Here is a 25,323-nt window from a genome sequence, read left to right on the forward strand (position 1 = left end):
ATGAGAGAAGTCGTTCAAACTGCCTGGGATATAGCGCAGAGCGCTTTAAAAGTCTCTCCTATGTCTAAATCTCCATTCATCGAGATTGCGCATTATCTCCCTAAAGCTCCGGCGAGTAACCCTAACAACTGGGACTCCGGCAATATGAATGATGGTTGATTATTCTCACAAGGATGGATCGACCGTTTTAAAGGACTCTTTAGAGAGTACAAAGTGCATAAGATAACTGCACACTATTTGCCGTATGCGTCTATAACTGCAGCTGGAGAATACGTGTTCACACTGTGGGATAAAGGTGAAAATGCGGGCACTAGTTCCTGGACCGAAGGACTCGGCGCTCCAGCGTCTGCAGTCAAAAAATCTGGTCAACCAAACAAATTAGTTTGGTACCCCACTGAACCTAAAGATAGAAATTGGCATTCATTCGGAGATCAACATGAATGGTGTCGTTCGACGGTAACAAGTGCTGAAGATGTTTATCACATCCAGCCCGATGTGCCTACAAATGTATAAAGAAGCAGCAAACATCGCTGGAAAGATCATCATAGAAGTCGATGCGAGTTTCAGAGGGAAGCCAGCTAAGCCAAGAGTAGCGCATGCTCCTTATGGCTCTCAGGACTACGCTATTTATCAGAAGCGAATACGTTGCTTGTGTAGGAAGTGCCTTAGGAAATGCTTAACAACAGCAGTAACAAAAATACAGACAGATTTAGACAACGTAAAACTTTTCCCTTGATATTGGTAAAAGAATTTGCCTATTTAAAAATAATCGTCCAGAAAGATACTGGTTTGACAATTTTTTAAAACGTTGTTCTCAAATTTCGAAACAAATAAGTCAAAATTTAAGTGATACTCGTAACAAACCAACAGAAGAAAAGATTTGAGCTTGGGGTGCAAAAGTACAAAATCATTTAGAGTTAAAGCTAAAGAATTTTATTGATGTAGATCTATCATGTGTATTTAACTGCGACAAAAGTGCTTTTTTTATATCCAAGTGGAGACCGTGTTCTTTCTAAAAAGGGGTCGAAAGCAATTCCTAAAGTTGTAGATGGAAGTTATAAAAAGACCTTGACTGTTTTATACACCGTTAGTGCTGATGAAGATATTCCACCTGCAATGATTTTATTTTGGTACACACGAATACCATCTGACGTTTCAAATCAAATACCTAAAGGTAAAAAAATGTCAAAAAGCTTTTTTTTCCCTTTTTTCCTCTCCCCCCCCCCTTTTTTTGAAAATCTATTATCTGATATTCTTTCTTCTTTCAAAGAACATGAAAAATTTTATTATTTAGGAGACAAAATAGAAGTTTGCGATACTTCAACAAGCGCAGATATTAATCAAGTTGAAACTGAAATTATTTCATAAACTAATAAAACTGAAACTAATAAAACGGTTTTATTTGACGTTATTTTATCCTTAAACCAAGATGAAACAAATCCTCTTTTAAAAGGGATTACTCTTGAAAATATTGAGCTCATAAAAATTCCTCCTTTACATTCAGAAAACGTTTTTTCTAAAAAGAATCTTCACACTGAAGTTTTCAAAAAAATTTGTATATGAAGATGCCTCCCTCTGCTTTGCGGACATTGCTCCACTCTTTTAACTCTATGATTGTGGATGGCTCGTTCCCTCCTTCTTGGAAGAATTATGATGTAACTTTAATTCCGAAACCTTCTAATAATGGATATAGACCTACTTCTTTAGCTTCAAATACATTAAAAATGTTCGAAAAGCTTATTATTAACAAATTTCATAAATTTGTCAAACTTGAAATTTTACTTCCCACCTCCCAGTGCAGATTCACAAAAACGCCGCTTTGGCGAAGACTGTTTATCTCTTCTTAATATAGGCATTTATAGAGCGTTTATGAAGGGAGAAATGGTGGGTGCTATTTTTCTCGACATTGAGGAAGCCTATAATAACATTATCCCCCAGCTTCTATTTAACAGTATTAACCAATTGAGAATCCCTGATGGATATAAGAAGTTTTTCTTAAAATTTTTAAAACCAAGATCGGTAGATTTCTATGAATCTGGTCAATTCATTTGTCGCCGTTCATTGTTCAAGAGACTTCCGCAAGGCTCTGTATTAAGCCCTATTCTCTTTAATCTTTACATTAGAAATTGCCTTCATCATATCTCTCACAATTGCCTCTCTTCAATATGCAGATGATGTTATTTATTCTAGTGATAAGTCTTACGAAAATATTTTACATAATCTTAAAACATCTTTCGATATGTTCTCTAACTGGCTTGCAAACCTTAAACTTGGGTCTTGCCAAAAAATAAAAAATGCCAAAGAACCAAAAACTTCCAAAAAAATGCGCAAAATGAATAAAATTCCATCTGTCCTAATCAGATAAATGAAATAATTACCAAAAAAAAAGAAAAAAAATTTATTGAAAGAGAGTTAAAAGATAAGAGAGAAGCAAGAAACGGATTCAGAAAAAAAAGCACAAAAAGGTCCGGTTTGATTCTGCTGATTTGGTTCTGCTAGCTTAAGAGGTACAAGAAAAAGCTCAGAAGAAACTAACTGCAGAAAATAAAAAAAAAATTAAAAAAGAACGGATTGCCTCTACTAAAAATTTAAAAACAAAAAAATTAAAACAAGATAACAAAAAAAAATGAGAAAGACAAAGGATTTAAACGTAGAGCATCAAATCAAATCAACAAAAAAAAAAAAAAAAAAAACTAAAATTTCTTCCGACATTACTATTAGCGCCGAAAAAAGTAAAAAAAAATTGAATATTTATTTCTTTAAAATAAAATATTTACTAATACATTTAAAAATATAACTGTAAATTATCCAAATTATTAAATAATTCGCTTATTTTTATTTTTGTCTGTTTTATTGAATACTTATCCAATAACTAAGGTCATATTTTTATGGACACAAGCACATGTTACATTTTTTGTCCAATAACTAGGACATACGACTCGCATCATATTTATGGCAAAAAATTGTTAATAATTAACGCAAAAAATGTAATAAATAATAGAATTGGTTACAAGAAACATGTATTTACACTATATATGTTATAATAACCTAAGAAATTCGAGTTTAGTAAACTTAAAAAAATTATCTTGTAAAATCTCTTAACTGTCCAATAACTACTACATTTACCTCATATATTTTTTAAATATTTTAAGTATTTTTAATTGTGTAAATATATCTTTGATTAAATAAAAAATTATATTTGCACAATTACTAAAATATTAAAAAATTAATGTATTTCATATAAAAATATCACAAACATTGTTTTAATAAAAAAATGCTTGTTTGTATAATATTTTTAGCACTTTACAACTAGACATTTTTAACTCTTAACGTTTTGCACAGCAAATCTCTTTCGGCAGCACTTGCGCCAGCATTAGAAATATTTATAAGATAACCTGCCACATTAATCAGATCTATATCATTAATTCCAAAATCAAGGTCATCACCTTTTGTTAAGCACGTGTTGTGTAATACAAAACAAGCAAGAATGTTCGCGGGAATCAAATTGACTCGTTCCATTGAAAGTGTACTTGACAGACTTCGCAATCTTCCTTCATTTATCTCGCGCGCGAGATCATCTTCCCTTATATAAAGAATAGAGATAAATAAAGCATAAAAACACTCACCGGAGTCGACATCATTCTAGCAGATTTGCTCCTTCACCTTGTAGAAACGGCAATCCTCCTCCTTGTGGAATCGGCAAATCACTCGCACGGTGCTCGCACCATCGAAGCCGATCCGACAGGATTAATTACCGCTAATTACTCGTCACTCGCCACGGCACTTGGACACTTTATCCGCGATGCACTTCGAGCATGTAAATATTGTAAATAACGCGAGAGACACGCACACATCTACTCACGATATTCCGTCGATTCGCTCGATTTTCGTGCATTCCGTCGCGACGTGACCCTGAAAAATGCAAACGCAACATGGCAGCCGCGACGCGGACGAGCAACATCGAATCACGCACATACCTGTACATACACGTCTCGATCACAGATACGTTTCTACAGCAAAGTTCCAACTGCACCGTCAATACTATAAATCTGTAGTTTACCTTGCGGATAGAATTTCAATCGTGGCGGTGAATTTCGATGAAGTTCTATCACCAATTTGTCTTTTCGCGAGTCAACAAGACGGCAGATCTAACACTCTGATCGTAGCACAAGTACGCGTGATATCGCGCGTATAAGTTACCGAAGATTACCGGGCGGTGAAAAACAATCGTAAATCCACAAAATGGTGCAGCAAAGAAAGAACGATAATCCTTCGACACTCGCCCGTACGCCACGCCTTGTGCCGCCTCTGGCCTCTCGACTGCGTCCTGCGTGAACGTCGTCGTCGAACTGTGCAGTGCGCACTAGGGATGGGCGATGTTTATCGATTAATCGAAATAACGGATAGTTTTTTCTCAATTAATCGATGTTTTCAGCCGATTTATTTTTGCTCGATTTAATCGATGTTCGATTATTTTGTCTCAACATCGATAACCGATTTTTTAAATTTATTATTAGAGATGCATCCAGGACCTGGGGCTCGATTCTTGAATTCATTTGCAAGAGAAACGTATTCGCAAATTCTGTTCTTACAGAAAAGTTGAAAATTTATTGGCTATCGTATGGCTTTTAACCAATAAACTTGCAACTTTTCTGTTAGAGCGGGTATTTGCGCATACGTTTTCTTGCGAATGAATTCAAGAATCGAGCCCCTGGTCTATAATAAGGCCGGATCTACAATAGGTGTAATAAGTCTTAAGCCCTAAGGAATTAACCAATTATATTCGTTTATTCTTCTCATATTCGATTATAATTGGTCAATTTCTTATGGCATAAGGCTTACTACACCTATTATAGATCCGGCCTTAGGGCCTAAATACAATGCCAGGCAACAAGCAATAAGAACAGAAATAATGAAAGAGAGAAAAGAAAGAGAGAAATGATCTCTCTTTCTTTATTTCCTATTTTTATTGCCTGTTGCCTGGCATTGTGTGATGGCCTTAAAATGATGCCTTTTTACGCTGACGCTTGACGCTCATTTTCAGCGTCAAAAGACATCACGTGACTAAAAATAAAGACACCCATTCGTCAATTATATGGTCTGTTTTTTCTAGCTGCACTGTTGCACTGGTGCAATAAGTTAGAATGAGAAAAAATATACTTGTCTTACTTTAACTTATTGCACCAGTGCAACAGTGCAGCTAGAAAAAACAGACCAATAGTCACGTGATGTCTTTTGACGCTAAAAATGAGCGTCAAGCGTCAGCGTGAAAAGGCATCTTAACTCTGACCGTCGCGCGTCGGTTCGTCTAACCGTGTGGTTGGTGAAATTGGCCCGTGTTTATAAGTTAACATGCGTAATTTATGAAACTTAGTTACGTTACACCTATAAACCATTTTAAAAGATACACATAATATATTATGCTTGAAAATTTACAAAATCTGGCAATTATTTTTAATTACTTATTTTTCCAGATAATAATAAAGAGATATATTTACACATGCAGGATATGGTAGATTTTAAAGAAATTAATAAGTTCAGAAATACAAAAATGGAAATTGAATTAATAAATAAGAATTATGACATTAATTGTAATAATCATAATTCTGATGACATTGAGTATGTATATTGCAAAACAAAATTTTATCATAAACTTTTATTTCTCTGAGAACTAGTTGTTTGGTTTTAAGCAAGATTTAAACATATGTCTATCTTTATCTTTTTCTTTAATAAATAACTAAGATATGACAGACATATTTAAGTCTTACTTTAAATTAAAATGAAGTTTATTTTGTGTAACCAGGCTTAAGTTTTATTCATGAAAATTATTTATCAATATTGTTTCCAGTGATCCATGTGAAATAGAAGAACTGTCTTTAGAGTCTTGTTCAGAATATATGGTCTCAAATGCTACTGTAGACATTTCAAATTGTAAACAAATTAAGGATATATTATCACACCACTCAAAAGATGCAGAAAACAACATGCTTCACACTGTGGATATTCAATCTAAGAAAACAACTAATAATCAATCAAAAATACTTAATAAAGAAGAAACGAAACGGTATGTCTTCAATTATTTTTTATATAAAAATTGTTTTTTTTATTTTTTTGTTAATTTACAGATTAAAACAAGTAAGTCTTGTTTGGAAATATTTTGAAAAAGATTTAAAGAATTTAACTGCTCGTTGTATCTTGTGCAATAAAAGTATTAAACATTGTGGGAATACCTCAAACATGAAGCAACATTTAACTAGAAAACATGAAATATTATGGTCTGCTAATCATAGAAAAAATGACACTAATAGTGTTCAATCAGATACTAATATACTTGACAAAACTAAAGAAAAGAAAATCTATAATAAGGTAATAAATTAAAACGGCAATTAAAGAATAAATAATCAATTTCATCATAATTAAAACATTTTGTAGACAAAAGAAACAAAAATTAAAGATGCATTTGACCGAGAAATGTCTTTCATGGGTATGTCTTAAATTATTACTTAAAATATATTTACACATTTTATTGTAAATTTCAGAATTAAAAATTCTGTTTTATTGTTCTAGATAGTGGTTGTAAATCTGATAGAATCACAAATACTATTTTATACATGCTTGCAGTTGATAAAATGCCACTATCAGCAGTCGAAAATAAAGGTTTTAAAAAATTAATGAAAACAATTGTGCCTCTGTATAAAGTTTCAAGCAGGAGGACAGTAACTAGACTGCTTGAAGATCGATATAAAACATTAAAAAATAATTTTATAGCTAAAATCGACGGAGCTATTTGTTACAGTCTTACTTGTGATAATTGGACTGACATTACTAATCAAAGTTACCTTGGTGTGACTATTCACTATCTAACAGATGAATTAAAAATGAAGAGTGGCTGTATTGGTGTTTTCCCTTTATACAAAAATCATACTGCTGAATATCTCGCAAAATCTTTAAATACAATTATCAAAGAATTTAAATTAAATTGTTCAAAAATTACAGCGATTATCACAGACAGTGCAGCAAACATAAAACTGGCGATAGAAAAAACAGTGGGAAAGTATAAACATTTAGCTTGTTTTGCGCATATTTTGTCGCATCTTGTACCGGACGCATTAACCAGCATGTCTGATACTCAAGAAATTATTCATAAAGTAAAAAAGATTGTCACCACTGTAAGGAAAAGCATTGTTGCATCAGATGAACTAAAAAACTTACAGCTTCGTGATGGAAAAACAGAAGGAACTGTATTAAGATTCATACGAGACGTTCCAACGCGTTAGAATTCTACAATAGTGTAGAATGTTATATTAACATATATAGATATGTTAGACAGATTTCTTGAGTTAGAAAAGTACGTTTACCCTGTGATACTAAAATGTGAGAAACCTTTGGATATGTTAAGACATGACGAAATCAAAACATTAAAAGAAATGATATCTATTATGAGACCAATCGAACGTGCTATCACAGAAATTAGTGGAGAAGCATATCCAACGTGTAGTATTATTATCTCTCTAGTGCGTTGTATGAATGTTACAATTTATTTTAACAAACCTGATACACAAATTGGAATTACATTTAAAGAAAAATTACAATCGGCAATCAACAATCGATGTAAAAATTTTGAAAATAATAAAATAATGAGCATTGCAACCATACTGGATCCTCGTTTTAAAAAATTACACTTTGAAAAATCTTTAGCCGCTGCAACTGCAGTACAGCATATTGAATCGGATTTAAAAAAATATAGAACATTGAAGGATCCACAAATAGATAGAGAGTTAAATACTGAAATGACTGTTAGGCAATACAGTAATTTATGGGATTTTCACGACAATTTAGTAGCCAAAAATAATAACTGTACAGAAGAATTAAATGAAGTGAAACAATATTTAAAGCAACCCATTATTGATCGAAAAGAAGATCCATTTAAATATTGGAAATCCATGAATCATATTTTTCCATCTTTATATCATGAAGCAGTGAGATACATTAGTACATTGGGTACTTCAGTTCCATCAGAAAGAATCTTCTCTCAAGCTGGTGATATAAAAAATGATGACCGAAGTAGATTAACCGGCGAACATTTAAATATGTTATTATTTCTCAGTTCGCTTACTGACGAAGATTGGGCGTTGGAATAAAAGTATAATAAAATTTTCCACTAGAGGGGAAAACTAATTCCATTAATTGAGTAAAAATTTGTTATTCATAAGATTTAAGAATAAGTTTTTAACTTGTTTGCAATTAATATTAAGAATATAAGTTTTTAACTTGTGTGCAATTTATGCTAAACGTATTATATGTGTTATATTGTTTTAAGATTAAAATAATACATAAGTTTGTTTAAACACTGAGCAAAATATAGATTAGCTCGTAAATATTAATACCGTTATTATTTCTTAGGTCGCTTATTATCAAAGACTGAATATTAAAATAAACATAATCTTAATTTTTTTATCTCAGTAATATATTTTGTCGATGACATAGTTCTATTAAATAATTTTAAATATATTATTTCTAATGTATTTGTTGTTTCATTAATTAAATACTGTATAAAATACATGTCTTGTTAAAACATTGCATCTGTTCTTTAATTCTTAAATTTTTATTAATTTCATATTTATTTCAAATAATCTAAAAACATCGTAAGATTACATTAAATATTTTATTAAATATTGGATATCATTTGTAAAATATTAAATGTAAGTGTGAATCTCTCATAAGACTAATTAATACACATTTGTCACACAATACATTTTTCAAGCTTGTTAACTGACTATGAAAAGAAAATGATAAAAATAGACAATTATAAGGTTTTGATTAATAAAATTACAAAATATAATAAATTTGCTAACCTTTGTTTATTTTTGCTACATTATTTATGTTATTTTTGTTATTTTATTTTTTTAATACATAATCATTATTAATGTTAACTAATTTATGTGTTTTTCTTAAAAATTTTAACGATTAATCGATAAATCGATTTTTTTTTCGTATATAATCGATGTCGTTTCAATGTTTTTTTCTTTAATCGATGTTTTAAACATCGATGTATTTTTGAACATCGCCCATCCCTAGTGCGCACTGCGCCGTGCGCCATCGAGTGGCAGCGATGGAGGAAGGCGAGCGGGAGTGGTGGGGAAAGGCGGGCGAGCAGGCAGAGCTTCGAGACGATTCCGAGAATCGCCCGAGGCTCGACTACGTGAATCCCGTAAACAAATGAACCCTCGCTCGGCGCTGTTCGGTACAAAAGCGCGCGTGCCAGCTAGCCGAATATCAAAACAAAATCGTTTGAATTACATTTGTTTCTTTTTGCCATTCTCCTCTCTTTCTCTCTGACACTACCCGAATATCGAAATAAAATTTCCTTTTACACATACGTAAAATAAAACACGCGTGTAAAAATTATTAGCTTTTATACATATACATATGTATATATACACGTGTAAATAATTGTTTAATAAAAAATTGAAGTATTACACGTGTATCAAAAATAGAATAATAATTAACAAATATAGCTATAAGATATTTATAAGATGCTATAAAATTTGCCCTATAAGCGCATAATATTATTTAATATTAAGTAATTTTAACTATATTCTTAGAATATTTAGTGTATATTTAATATTTTAAGAGTATACTTAAAATATTGAATAATATTATGCGCTTATAATGACTTTATTCAAATAAAAATCCGACCTCGACCAGCATCAAATAATTGATTGTTAGAATTCTTTAATCTCTCTAAAATGTATAAACTTTATAATGTGTGATATTTCTGTTAAATATTTTTTATTTCAATTGGCTACGTTGTCTAAAAATTATGCCTTTTATTTTATTTACATTTATAACAACCAAAAGTTAAAAGTTAATTTAAGTATCACATAATATTCAAATTGACAAAAATATAATCATTAATTTTTTAATAAAATAAAATAAATAAACTAAATTAAAAAGATTTAATAGTTATTATTAGAATAAATTAATATATGTAAATTCTTGATCTCTAGTACTAAAATATATATGCGTGCAACATTTGAATAATATTAGACAATAGATACAGATATTTATAGATACAAAAATATATACATTTGACATTTATTAAAATTAAATAATGTTTTTCAATTTCATGTTTATCGACAATAAAATTAGCCCCTTTGAAGAAAGTGTATTTAAAAGTGTTAAAAGTACACCCAAATATACTCAACGTATGTATAATTTAAAATATTCTAAATATATTATGTTATACATCTTACATAATATATTATATACATAATAAATAATAGATATTTGATCATATATTATTCAAATTTTATCTTGTCTAACTGTTCTTCGCAAAAGGTTTTGCTTGGCAATAGAATTAATTCATCAAAAAATAAAAAATAATAATAAGTGTACATAGTATATTTCAATGCACATATTAAAAGTTATTTAGGGCTATATCTTATTTAATATCCAATATTAAAAGCCTTCTTCATATACACATTTTTCAATTGATACAGAATTGTTTATTTTTCTTACTTCTTTTAATTTATTATTGTTTAATTAGTATTCTTAATTTTTATTGTTTCTGTGTTACTTCAAAATAAAATTAATAATGTTTCATATTATTACAGGTTTCTATTATACAGGTCTTATCATATTTCGTCATAACGTAAGTTGAATTTGCAGTGAGTATACACTTTTTCAATGGACAAGAAACATAAAAGATTTTTGTTATTCTCAACGACACGTTCAAAGAATAATTGCAAAAAATACAGCTACAGATAAAGATGTTATATCTGAGCCAACACCAAGTTGTTTTTATCATGTATCTTCCGCTGATAAGAACAGTCCAGAAGTAACATTTAAAAATAATACTAGCAATACAATTACAGAAGTACTGGTTCGGATAATGATAATAATTACGACAATGATAACAGTGATAATAATTTAACCAATAATAATATAGGTCTATCTGGTGAATTTGTTGATGTAGAATTATCTTGCCAAGTTGAGGATTTACAGTCAGAAAACAAAATAGAATTCGATTTTGAAAATTATTCTGGGGATGAAATTGATGACTCAAATTTAGAAAATTTTGATGAATTAAAAAAAATTTATGTAATTGGTATATAGATAACCGTATATCGCACAAGACTTTGACTAATTTGTTGCTTATTTTACGGAAATGTACAAAATTACCATTTCCCAAAGATTCGCGAACTTTATTAGATACTCCTAGAAATGTGGAATGCATTCCTGCAGAAATAAATTATCATTTTGGTTTTAAGAAAACTCTTAAAAAAATGTTGCGAGATCATAATCAACAAGTAGGTTTAACTTAATATTCTTGAAGTTTTTATAAATATCGACGGTCTACCAATTACAAAATCTGGCAATGCTTCTTTGTGGCCTATACTGTGTCTTAATTCTATTACGAAATCAGTATATATTGTTGGGGTATACTATGGCAAAGCAAAACCTGCAAATAGTAATGTTTTTCTGCAAAAGTTTGTTGATGAAGCAATTGATGTAATAAATAATCCATTAATTTATAACGGACAAAAGATTGAAATTAAGATAGATGGTTTAATATGCTCCAACTAAATCTTTTGTTTTAAATATTATAAATTATAATGGTTACAATAGCTGTACACAATGTACTATTCAAAAGAAATACATTAATGGACGAACATGTTTTTTCTCGAAAAATAACGACTTTGTTTAAAAAAAAAAAAAACGTAAATTTTGTTAATCATAAATATAATAATTATCATATACAGGAGGAACAATATTAACCAATATTCCTAATTTTAAACCTGTAACAAACGTACCACTAGATTATATGCATTTAGTTTGTTTAGGAGTTGTCAAGAAATTAATTTTACTTTGGCATAATGAACAAAGTTCAGTGAAACTTTCAAATCATTTGAAACAAATGATATCGGAAGCATTACTTAATTTACGAAACACAGTGCCTTATGAGTATCATCGTAAACCAAGATTTTTAATAGATTTTAGATTGTGGAAAGCAACAGAATTTCGGCAGTTTCTCCTATATATTGGTCCAGTCGTATTAAAAAATATTTAAAAAAAAGATGTTTATTTAAATTTTTTAAGTTTACCTGTTGCAATGACAATTCTCGTAAGTCCAGTTTTTTCAAAACATATGAGTAATATAAACTACGCAAAGTTTACTAGAGTATTTTGTTAATACATTCACTTAAATTTATGGTGAACAATATGTTTCTCACAATGTTCACAATTTATTGCATATTTGTACAGATGCACAGATAATAAATATGGACCCTTAGATGAATTTACTGCATTTTTGTTTGAAAATCATATGACACGTATTAAAACATTGATTTGTAAACCAGATAAACCTCTCCAGCAATTAGTAAAACGGTACGCTGAAATAGAAATGTTAGATTCAAAGATCTCAAATCGTGTTAATAAACATAATCACATATTATTCAAAAAATATCACAGTCAGCCCTTTGATTGAAAGATATAATATTACTTCTCAAAATATTTCAAAGTCATTCATATTTGATTAAAAAAAGTTTTACCAAACAATATTCTTTAAGAAATTCAATCTCGGTGGGAGTAAAAGTTTTAAAGGTAGAGCAAGAAGAGAATATAGAGACAGCACACAACTACGTTACTCAGTGCCAGTAGTCACGCACAAAGTAAGTAAAATAATAACAAAATAATATAAAACACATGAAAATAATTATACTTAATAATAATTATATTTTTGCAGCAAGTAAAAAATATGATGCGGAAAATTATTCAAAAAGAAAAAAAAAGCCGGAAATTTAGTGCAATATACTCTCGTACCAACCGCACCAGGATATACTCCCGCACCCGCGAGACCGCCGTGTATCTTCACGCGAGTACGCTACTTGCAAATGAAATCTGAATAATGGCTAAAGCGATCAAGTTCTAACCAGGCTCGATCGATAGCTTGGATTTAAAATAATAAGTGTTTTTGATTGCAAGAAAAAGTTCGCCCTCAACGATGTGTGTACGTAAGTTGCCGACACCGATAATAACGACGACCGCGGCGGCGACGACTGCGGCAACGATGGCAACCGCGGCAACGACGACGGCGAAAGAAATTAAGAAAATTTCACGCCATACACAATATAAAAATCCATATGGGGGCCTAAACAAAGTAAGTAATATTAATTTCAGTATGTATACTGTTTAATGAGATTTGTCCTTAGTAGTTAAGCTATGAGAATTCTGACTCAAACAATAGAATGGGGAAAAGGGGGAAGGGGTAATTACCTGTCACATAAATTTCTTTTTTCTATTGTTGCTATTGTTCTTTATAACAAATGACCCTGTCATAAATTTTCTTGTTTATTGTTTCGCTATAACAAATAACCCTGTCATAAATTTTCTTTGTTTATTGTTTCTTTATAATAAGGAAGTTTTAAAAAACTAGCAATATTATTTACTTTTTCAATATTTTTAGATATTTCCAAATGGGCTTCAAAAAATAAATCCTATCTAAATTAAAACAAAATAATTGATAATTAAAACATTAATAATTTATGTAAGATGTAGGGTAATTTTTACTCAAATGTACAGACGGTACAACTTTTAGTAAAAATTATATTTATTATGTAAACAATAATTTTCATAGCTCTAGATAGATGTGTCGAAGAATATCTACATTTCACTTCAAAAAATCATGTACAATAATGTTTATCAATCTACCTTGTGGCATTAAGAACTTTTAAATACTTTCCAAGAATTTTTATAATATAATCTGCAGCATTAGATGACTGGTTTTGCTTATTAAATAATGCTCGACTTTTAGCAAATACTCTTCTGCTCATCATCTTATATGTAATATCATTTTCAACATTTATAATATTAACGAAACTGATTAAATTTAACGTATGAGCAGCACATCTATGTTGGGGAGGTAATTTATATAAATCTGTCCCATTAGTTAAAAACGGATTTATTTCAATCATGTTGAATATATCTTTATTTTCACTAATTTCTATTTCAGACTCTTCTGTCTCATTTTGTTTAAAACTTCTAAAAAATAAATTAATAAAATTACAAAAAATGTAAAAATTTTGTTAAAAACAAAAATTTTTTTTATTTATATCAATATTAATTAATATTATTGTAAATTAAATTATTGTAAAAAAATTAACATACCTAAAAGCTTCTGCAAAATTAGTTGCATTATCGGTTATACAATGTAAAGTCTTATTTAAAATTTGATATTCAAATACCTAGTATATTTTCAATTGCTTTCGCGAGTACGCCATACGTGTGTTTTCTGTACAATCGACGGCATGCAGTGCCTACTGAACGTCTTTCTAAAGTGTTTGGATCAAACTAATGTACTGTCATTCCTAAATAGGATCTTAAATCAAAAAGAGTACAATCATTACATAAGTAAAGCATATAAGTAAACAAAAATATCTGTTTTTAACAAAATTTTCAAAAGAAAATACACTGTAACGATCTAAATTTCCAAAAAGTTTACAATTATCAACAATATGAATTAATCCATGCATATTGTATGAAATATATCCATAGATAACTATAAATTGTTTTATAAAATATTGTAGTGATTGTGCATAATCTAGATATTTTATGTCAATTTTAATTAGAATTCTTATAGCAGCGTGTAAGAACATAAAATGTGAATATTTATCAAACGGTAAAATATTTTTTAAAATAATTAGACCACAATATAATAAAAAAAATCTTAATTTAGTTGCTTTTCAACGTTTACATTCATTTAGAGAGCGTGTCTTTCTTACAGAATCTGAGGAAATACAAAATTTTATTTGAATAAAATAATTTGACATTTCTTCTATTTGTGTTTTTGATAATTTGTGTGTAGAAAGCTAATGATAAAACACAAGCTAAATTAAGATATATATGGAAGTCAGGTTTGCGATCGGAGGTAATGAGTCTGCTTTCCGCCAACGACAACAAAGACCAACAGTGATAAGGAACAGAGAGATTTTACTTTTATTCGCAATGACGGAGAAAATCAGTACACCGGGATTAATATTGCCGATGATGGCAACTGCTTATTTCGTTGTTTCGCTTATTACTTATATAGCAATGAGAACTCGCATTCATTGGTGAGAAAAGCAATTGTCAACTACACTGTAACAAAGTGGTTACAAGAGATTGATTTGCTTTTCGCTACATGCAAAGAAAAGAAATATACAAATGCACAAAAGTACAAAAACATCATGAGATTGTGCGGTGTTTATGGCACTGATTACAAAATTGGCGTTTTCGTACGCTTATATGATATTTCAGTTATAATATTCCGTGAAGTGTATGACAAAGGTAAGATTGTAAAGCTGTAAACTTTGACCAATAATAATAATAATAAAAATAAAGGAAACCATCTAAACATAATGTTCAGTGGACAACAACGTTCCGGTCATTGGGTGATCCTTGAGACAAGGCCCCAGGCAGAAAACAAACGCATCGAGAAAGCAGCAGTAATGACTGTACAGCAAAGAATTGAGACACTGGATTTCAGATTGCAAGGAAAAAGATAAAGTAAGTAAAGAGAAATATACTAAAATTCCGGACACTTTTGATAAGGTCAGTGAGATACTTTGCCACCTCACAGCAAAAAATTCGGGAGAAGAAAAAATAAAAGACAATTTAACAGTGACGTTAGATGGAATGGAACTGAACCAGAGCAAACAATTAACAACAAATAATCAGGAGAATGCAGATGCATTAGATATAATGCAATATCACGAATCGCATGATGTAAGAGATGAACAGGATATAGACAGTAATCAAGAAACTTGTGAAAATCAAATGTAAAAAATGAAAAGCGAATTCAGCACGTGAGAAAATTTTCGAAGAGAAAGGAAAAGAAATCTTACGAACAAAGTAAGATATAACGCAGAAAAATAAATGATGATGATCTATATAAATATGTGTCGAGCAGTATTAATGACTGTAGTTCGGGATCAGTAAATAGGGTAAATTTCTCGCCAATATGTATGACGTAGTCATAAGGATGAGTCAAAAGAATAAATCTACCTCTTTAGAAGAGGAAAAGAAGAACACGAGCAAGCCGTCAAATTATAAAAGTGACGGCTCGATCATTTTGTCCACTTTATAGTTGCTCTACTGCAGAATGCATCAAGAGCAAAGAGCATTCTGGTACGTAGAATAATTATGTTATTACTTTCAATAGTTTAACAATTGATATCATCCCGATCATTTATATACTTTTACATGAAAAATTTTTCATGTAAAGTTTATATACATGAAGTAAAAATATATTTTGCTAAAATTTATACATAATTATCAAATTGTTTATAAAAAATTTTATTTAGATAAAATATTACACTAGTGTGAGTGAGACACACCGTGTTCTCACAATAATGGACACTGTCACAGCCCGTTGACGTCTCGCTGGAAAGTACAAGTCTCGAAAGAAAAACAAGTGGTGCGTGAGAAAAGAATACCAAAAAAACCCGAGCACAAAGCAAGCCATAAGAATAATTCAAAGAAAAAAAAAAGAAAATACGAGCAAGCTGTCAAATTATAACACACTAGTGTCAAACTTAAAACTAACGTAAGAATAATAATTTAGAAATTGATTATATTATATTATATTAAAAAGTAATTGGTACTATAAATGTTATTCTATTATATGATTTTATTTTAATTAAAATAACAAAATAATTTCTATACTGTAATTACAACGTTTAGGAATATCATGTCACAGAAAAACCATTCAAAAACAACAAATTATATCGTAATGTTCATCAAACGTTTTAAAAAAAAGTGACTGTAAAAAGGACGGATTTTTCACCTATTTGGCGGCCCTCGATTTCGAAATCAATTCATATGCAATTTAACACCTTATAATAAGATATTAATAGAAAAAGTTTCAATTTCAGGTAACATTTAATTTTAGAGATATGAAAGCTCAAAGTTATACTATATACAAGCGTTCCATTTAATTTTAAAAACACTCTTCAATAATTAGGAGCTCTTTGCCGCCAAACGGCCAGCCTAGCCGCTCCCGCCTCCTCAAGAGATCATTATCTCGGACTCATTGGCTCGAGAGAATGTTTCGACAACTGCAACTCCCGCTCACAGCTCTACTCTGAGAAAAGATTACCGAGGGACCATAATCATTGCGGTGAAAGCCGTGCGCCCGGATACACGTATCTCCGCGACGATAAAGCTGATATTACCAAAAATAAATAATTATAAATAATTTTTTTCTTCTAATTTCTTTTCTTCCTTCTCGCTCTCCCTTTCATAACCCCGCCAGACGTAACAATACGAAAGAGTAGTTTTTAAATTACTAATATTTACAGCTGTTGTCAATGTTACATTAAATCTTGGCTACATATTAGTTTTAACATTTAATATATGTATAATGATAATAGCCAAGAATTATACAAAAGAATTGATACATTAAAATAATTAATTTATTATGAAAATAATTTTGCTTAAAATATATACAAATCTTTAATAACTTAATATTTATTTTAATTTAATTTGTTAAATTAAAATTAATTTGGATTAAAATTAGTATTGATTTTAACTTACATTATAATTGTCATTGATTTGAATTATTATATTAAATTGATTTTGGTTTCATCTGTAAAATTGAAATTTTGAATCAAAATTGGTTATGATGTGAATTGAAATTTACTCTAGCTTTGATTTATATTTGGACTTTAATTGGTATTGACTTTGACTTACATTAAAACTATTTTTAACTTGTCAATTTTGATTTGGATTGGTTCTATATTTAAATTGAAATTTGCGTCGACATTGATTTAAATTTGGATGTGAATAATAATTGGCATTGTGAATTGGACTAAAATTGTTTTTAACTTAGATTAATGTTATATATAATTTGAATTATTTAATTGAAATTAACTATTATTTAAATAAAGACTTGAATTTTTCTAAATTAAAATTGATTATAGTTTATATAAAAGATGACAAAAAAGTCGAGGAGTTTTATGCTTCAGCATTAATACATGCAAAAGAACATTAATTGCATATTTGAATTAAAATATTATATGTATTAAAATAACTTTAATGAAAATAAATAATAATTCAAATATTTTATTGTAATAATTGGAATAATATTTTATATTGTAATAATTTAATTGTAATAATAATGTAATAATAATAATTGTAATTAATTGTAATTGAATATTTGAGGCTTGTGTTAAAATATGTATGTACCAAAATATTATACGTATTAAAAAATTATACTTGTTAAAATATTATGTATTAAAAAGCAAAAATTATAAAAATTAAAATAAAATATAAAAATTAAAAATTATAATTTTAACGTAAGTTATTATTTACAAAATTAGTTAAAACTAGTCAAAAACTGGTAGAAAACGGTAAAAAAATTGGTTAAAATCTGATCAGAAACTGGTCATAAACTGCTTAGATAGAAACTATTACATAAAATGGTTTTACAAAAATTAAGAAACTGATCAAAAAATTGTAAAACTGGTTAAACGCTGATCAAAATCTTGTTAAAAACTGGTAAAAAACTGACTAATTTTACTGTCTAGTTATTGACGAAGCAAGCGTCGCCCAAAGTCAGTTTCTGATCAGTCAAACTAGTCAAAAAATAGCTAAAAACCAGAAATTCTGTCCAGTTACTAGGTAAAAACAAGATGAATTTCTACTCGGGTACATTTGTCTTTCAAAATCGCCAAAACATTTTCAAAACATGTAAAAAGATAAAAAAAGTAATTAATTTCAATAACTTCAATAACTTTAGAGAAGAAAAAATGAGATTCTAAATGAAACTGATGTCATAAATATTTCTAACTTGTATAACGACAGTCATAGCAATTGTTTCAACAGTTTTGAATACCCAACATCCATATAAAGATAAAAAAACGCAATTCAAAATTGCTTGATCAAAAAAAATGGTTAAATATTAAGCTAGAAAAAAAACAAAAATAGAGGAAAAATTTATTATTCTTTTATTATTCTTCTCCAGACTGGAAAAAATATAAAGAAAATGGCCGTAGCCCTGGGTAATGGCAACTATTACTATATTCTGAATTTAAAAACAAAAATCTCGCCACGTAAATGTATAAACACCATACGCTGTGCGTTAAATTACATAAATAGTCAAATGAAACATAACCCCGATTTACGCATCAACATATTTATTTTACTGTCTGATCTAAATGGTTATGTATTAAATGAAACTATTTTTGAATTTGTCAAAGGGTACAAAATACAATCAAACGCTATATGTATTCAATTGCACTTCACAATGCGCAATGTGTAAAAGCATCTGAGCCAACAACTGCAAGATAATAATGTCCAACATTAAAAGTTTATTACCACAAAAGAATGTCACTAATAAAAATACTGACGCTTTAAAAAATTATTCTATTCGTTCTAATTGGTGTTACGAAAATATAAACGAATAATATCTTTAAAGATAATAATTCTTCAACTAAAAATGCGTGTAAATAGCGCACGTACGTTGCAACTTATAAAGCAAAGTTTTTTAAGCACAATTTTTAATCCGTTTATATTTCGACAACTAATAAAAAATAGTGATGTTAATAAAATTATTCTATTCCTTCCAAACGGTGTTACAAAGATATAAACAAATTAAATCTTTAAAGATAATTCTTCAATTAAAATGCGTTATGAAATTATTAGAAATTATTATTAGAAATGCGTAATGGCGTATACACGTTGCAACGCAAGCGCCGAATTTTTTTACGCAAAATTTTTAATCCGTTTATACTTCGTTAACTAATAAAAAATATTGACGCTTAATAAAAACTATTCTCTTCCTTCTAATCAATGTTACAAAGATATAAACAAATTAAATCTTTAAAAAAAAAAATTCTTCAATTAAGAATGCGAAATGGCGTATACAGATTACAACGCAAACGCCGAAGTTTTTTATGCAAAATCTTTAATCCGTTTATATTTCGACAGCGAATAAAAAATATTGACGGTTAATATTAACTATTGTATTCGTTCTAATCGATGTTACGAAAATGTAAACGCAAAGTGCTTCAAGATAATAATTCAATTAAAAATGCATGAGGGCGCATACATAATGTCCGCAAGCTGTTCCCTCATATAACAATTCCAAACGTTTACATTTCATCATCGTATTTCGCAGACAAACACCACTATATTAAGACGTTGGAAATATAAATATCTCGGTCGCTTTGTGGCACTGATACAAAACAGCAGTTAACGGATCTTGGGGCAGGCGCGCAATGCGGCTGTTAAGTTTCCGTAAAAAAAAGTAAGACGGTTAAGTCTTGTGAAGTGATCCTGTGACAGAAACAGCTACCGCAAAAATTATTTCGAGTACATTCCCTGACATCAAACCACGTTGTAATTGTACGAATAATGACGAGCTTGTGAATACCAACAATACCGTGTGATGTACCAACGACGCGACTATACGCGTATGTCATTAAAATCCCGTAGCACTGACTGCCAATAATGCGATAGGTGTCGACGCGGCTGTGTTGATGTCGCAATACAATCCCGCAGTAATACTGACTGCCAAAACTGAAACGGTCGACACGGCTATGTTAATGCTGGTATAATTCCGCAGAACAGCTGACTGCCGAAACTGAGACAAACGCCGGTGCGGCTATGGTGATGCCAGTGATAATCTCACGGCAATGACTGCCCAAATTAAGACGAGCGTTGATGCGGCTATGTTGAAGCCGGTGATGATACCGTGGTATTGGATGCCCAAACTGAAATAGGCATCGATGCGACTATGTTGATGCCGGTATGATCTCGCGGTAGTGACTGCCCAAACTGAGACGGGCGTCGATGCGGCTATGGTGATGCCAGTGATAATCCCGCGGTAATGACTGCCCAAATTAAGACGGGCGTTGATGCGGCTATGTTGAAGCCGGTGATGATACCGTGGTATTGGATGCCCAAACTGAAATAGGCATCGATGCGACTATGGTGATGCCGGTGATAATCCCGTGGTAGTGACTGTCCCAACTGAGACGGGTGTCAATGCGGCTATGGTGATGCCAGTGATTATCCCGCGGCAATGATTGCCCAAATGAAGACGGGCGTTGATGCAGCTATGTTGAAGCCAGTGATGATACCGTGGTATTGGATGCCCAAACTGGGACGGGCATCGATGCGACTATGGTGATGCGGATGATGATCCTACGGCACTGACTGCCCAAATTAAGACGGACGTCGATGCGGCTGTGTAGATGCCGGTATGATCCCGCGGTAGTGACTGCCCAAACTGAAACGGGCTCAATGCTGCTATGTTTATGCTGATGATTCCGCGGCACTGACTACCTAAACAGACGGCCATCGACTGTGTTGATGCCGGTAACAATCCCGCAATACTGATTGCTCAAACTGAGACGGGCATCACTGCGGCTATGGTGATGCCGGTGATGATTTCGCGATACTGAGTGCTCGAATTAAGACCGGCGTCACTGTGGCTATAATGATGCCGATAATGATCCCGCGCCACTGACTACCCGAACTAAGACGGTCGTCCATGCGGCTATGTTGATGCCGGTGATGATCCCATGTACGCATCCCGCGCCAAAATTTTTCGCGCCAAGACTTCAATCGTTTATATCTCGACAAATAATGCAAAATACTGACGCTTAGTATTAACTATTCTATTTTTTCTAATCGGTGTTATAGAAAACACATTAAATATTTAATAATAATTCTCAATTAAAAAGACCTAAGGACTCATACATATTGCAACCTAAACACCGAAATTATTCCTGCCAAAACTTCAACAAATTATATCTCTAAAATCAATAAAAAACATCGCATAATAAAAATTATTCTACTCCTTAAAATCAATATTAAAAATTAACGTACCAAATTGTTAAAGATAATAACTTTCAAACTAAAAAGATGTAAAGACGCATACACATTGCAACGTAAACATCGCAATTTTTTCCGTCACAATTCGCTTATATTTCATAACCATTAAAAAATATTTTTGCCTAATAAAAAGTATTTTATTCCCTGCAATCGATGTTAAAAATTAATGCACTAAATTGTTAAGGATAATAAACTTTCAAATAGGAAGGCTTGATGACGGTACACAAACTTTAATCGCTTATATCTCCAAAACCAACCATTGGATACCATTAAATGCTACTTGTCGATTGTAAATGTGTATGTACATTAGTGTCATTATAATATTGGATACTATCAAAATTCGACCTTATTACTTTACAATTGTTGGTTAAGACGTTTTTGCAAATTGCACACTGTGAACGGCAATTAAATGTACGAATAGCATTTGATCGTATTTCCTAGTCCTTGATTAATTCAAAAATAGTATCGTTTAATATATATCCATTTAAGTCACATAATAAAATAAATACGTCAATAGTATATTTGCCGAAACGCAGCGATTTGAAAATAGCCTCATGTTTAAGGTATCAAAAATGTTCCCTACTTTTTTTTAAAGGAGAAAATGCTTCTCGTCTTTGACACAATGATGATCGTCAAATGCCGCACTTTCCCAACAATTGCTGTATACTCAGTACAAAGAGAAAACAATTTAAAAAAAAAATTGAAATGTTTTTATCTGTAAACAAATTAATATTAGCAAAGTCTATTACATTAATTTTATTAATTGTAATACGCTGCTCTCCGATGATAGCAGAAAGATAAGCCAATTGAGCGCAAGCGCACCTTCTCGCATTTCTTCTTAGCAAGCCCCTGATGGATTTCTGACCCAAGTAACGGTCACAGTACCACGCGTTAAAAGGGTCTACGACCCAAAACTAACCCCTGGAGCAAAAGGGTTAGTTGTGTATAATAAAATGGTTATGTGGCTTCTTACAATAGGGCAGCTGCCAAACAATACTAAATGTGGAGTCCACAATTCTCAAACCAGACTTGTCGTCAGTGTGGAGAAACTCCAATGAGATAAATTTCGACAGTATAATGTAATATTGTAATACGTTTTTTAAAAAAATATATAAAAAAGCGCCAAGTGTGCGGGCCCCTAAAAAACCTATTATATTAGGTAAATTGTCTTACTGTTCTATTGTTTTATTGTCTTCTCTACACAAATAATGATGTAAAGTAAATGCGTCAATTATAAGAATATTTATACAAAATTTATTTATTATAATTTTTTATTAAAATATTTAACAATAAACGGACTTGATGATTAAATAATTGAATGATTAAAATCAACTAACGGGGTTATAGTGAAGCAAAAACTTGGCGTGCCCGGATCGCATTTTTTCAATATTTAAGAAACTGTTATTGATATCAATAAGTATTATATATACAAGAATGCGATTAATGTGGCTTGGGTTTTGTTTTACTATCTATCAGTTTTTGCTTGATTATCTGTTATTATTGATAACTTTTCCATTTTTTAAATAACTTTTTGATAGATTTTATAAGATTTTTTTTAGTCTTTTTATTAAATATATTTGGCTATTTGAGCTGATCCCATTTTTAAATATGTTTATGTAAAATTTTTGATGCATTATTATTTTTATTATTTTATTTGTACAAATAATTTAAATAATTTTTTAATAAATTTTATAAAATTTTTTTTCAAATATACTTGTCCAATTGTATTGATTTTGTCCTATTTTTGAATGCGTTTATGTACTTGACATATTTTCTTTATAAAATTTTGTATGGGTTATCATTTTTTCATTATTTTATTTCTACAAATAATTTCTATACTTTTATTGTTTAACATTGATGGTTCATTACATTTTAACGACCCAGACACGCAAAGTTTTTGCTTCACTATAATCCCGTTAGTTGATTTTAATCATTCAATTATTTGATCATCAAGTCCGTTTATTGTTAAATATTTTAATAAAAAATTATAATAAATTTTGTATAAATATTTTTATAACTGGCGCATTTACTTTATATCATTATTTGTGTAGAGAAAACAATAAAACAATAGAACAGTAAGACAATTTACCTAATATAATAGTTTTTATTAGAGGCGCGTACTTGGCGCTTTTCTTTACCTTTTTTAAAAAAAGTTAATTTTTTTTGGATAATTTACTATACTTGCAATAAATTTAGTAAAATTTACTAAAAGTATAGCAAAATTTTTTCTACTATATAACTTCCTGATACTGCATGCTTTGTAATTTCCTGTAGAGCTTCTTTCTCTATATTACTTTTGTCAACTTTATATATTATGTGAAACTCGCCGCAAACTCGTCTGCTAACGTCAAAGGATATATTCGACTACAAACGCGCACTTCTCATCGGATCTACGAGACTTTTCTTCTTATAAAAAATTATTAACCGTACGGTTTACAGGTATATCACTTAATATTTATTTTTTATTCTGTCAAAAACAATCATATCACGAATGACAGCGATTTATCATATCAATATAGTATACATCAACACTTTATAAGAGACCTGCCACAGATAAATATTAATGCCCTCTAGTGTTGATTTCATGTTCTGGACAAAGAATAAAGTGACGACGACGTATCTTAAATAAAAAATTTAAAATTCGGTTAGTTAGAACATGATCAGTTCAGCCGTTATTGAGAATCTGATATCTCGGATGCACGCAAGTCGTCTTTTCGCGTAAAGATACACGGGCGGTCTCATGCTGCACGTAACACTTGGCACGAGACACTACCGTGTCTCGTAATAACGTACAATGTGACAAAAATATTTCTCAAAACAAAAATGTAAAAAATAATAAAAATTTTGATATGTATAACATAAACAAAGATGCATGTACAGAATGTCAAAATGAGAATATTCTAGAAAAGATGAGAAAGAGTGAAACAATTTTTAACACAACCCATGACAACTAAGTTTTAGAAAATTTTGCTGAAAAAGACAGCGTACAAACTGCAAACAAAATAAAAAGAAAAACAATTTATAACAATTCATATAAAAATAATAAGTGCCATAGGAAAAAAAATCCATTTAAATTTAAAATGGGTGAAGAAGATTCTGACTCAGACTCACTTAATATGTTTGACAAAAAAGCAAAAAAATCTGCTATTTCTTTATCAAGAAGCTTTAAAAAAAAATTACGGTAAAAATTAAAGTGATAGCATAAAATCAGATAAAACCTATTTTGATACAAATAATAAAGATGTTACCAAACTATGCAACCAATATTTACGGTTAATATTGCTACATTAAAAATTGCATCAAATGATTTAAAATCAGACTATGAAGAACTAGATAAAAGTAGAATAAAAACAGCTATAGAACATATCATGTTGTACACTTTATATTGTACTTGTACTTTGAGATTTTACGAATCTGTTCGACAAAACCAACAAGATGTTGTGT

The 25,323-nt window shown here is 30.4% G+C and overlaps 1 protein-coding gene and 1 long non-coding RNA gene across 2 annotated transcripts; both read left to right on the forward strand.

The window, feature by feature from the left end:
- The first annotated feature begins 6,399 nt into the window (after positions 1-6,399).
- On the forward strand, positions 6,400-8,846 carry LOC118647103. Its single transcript, XM_036291332.1, has 2 exons — positions 6,400-6,484; positions 6,568-8,846. Exons 1-2 carry the CDS (start codon positions 6,472-6,474, stop codon positions 7,275-7,277), a joined length of 723 nt encoding a protein of 240 aa, XP_036147225.1. The 5' UTR covers positions 6,400-6,471; the 3' UTR covers positions 7,278-8,846.
- Positions 8,847-9,411: 565 nt separating this feature from the next.
- LOC118647084 lies at positions 9,412-16,747 on the forward strand. Its single transcript, XR_004964389.1, has 2 exons — positions 9,412-15,327; positions 15,407-16,747. It is a non-coding gene; the product is annotated as an uncharacterized LOC118647084 (long non-coding RNA).
- Positions 16,748-25,323: the final 8,576 nt, after the last annotated feature.

Source organism: Monomorium pharaonis, chromosome 8 (assembly GCF_013373865.1).
Source record: "Monomorium pharaonis isolate MP-MQ-018 chromosome 8, ASM1337386v2, whole genome shotgun sequence".
NCBI lineage: Eukaryota > Metazoa > Arthropoda > Insecta > Hymenoptera > Formicidae > Monomorium > Monomorium pharaonis.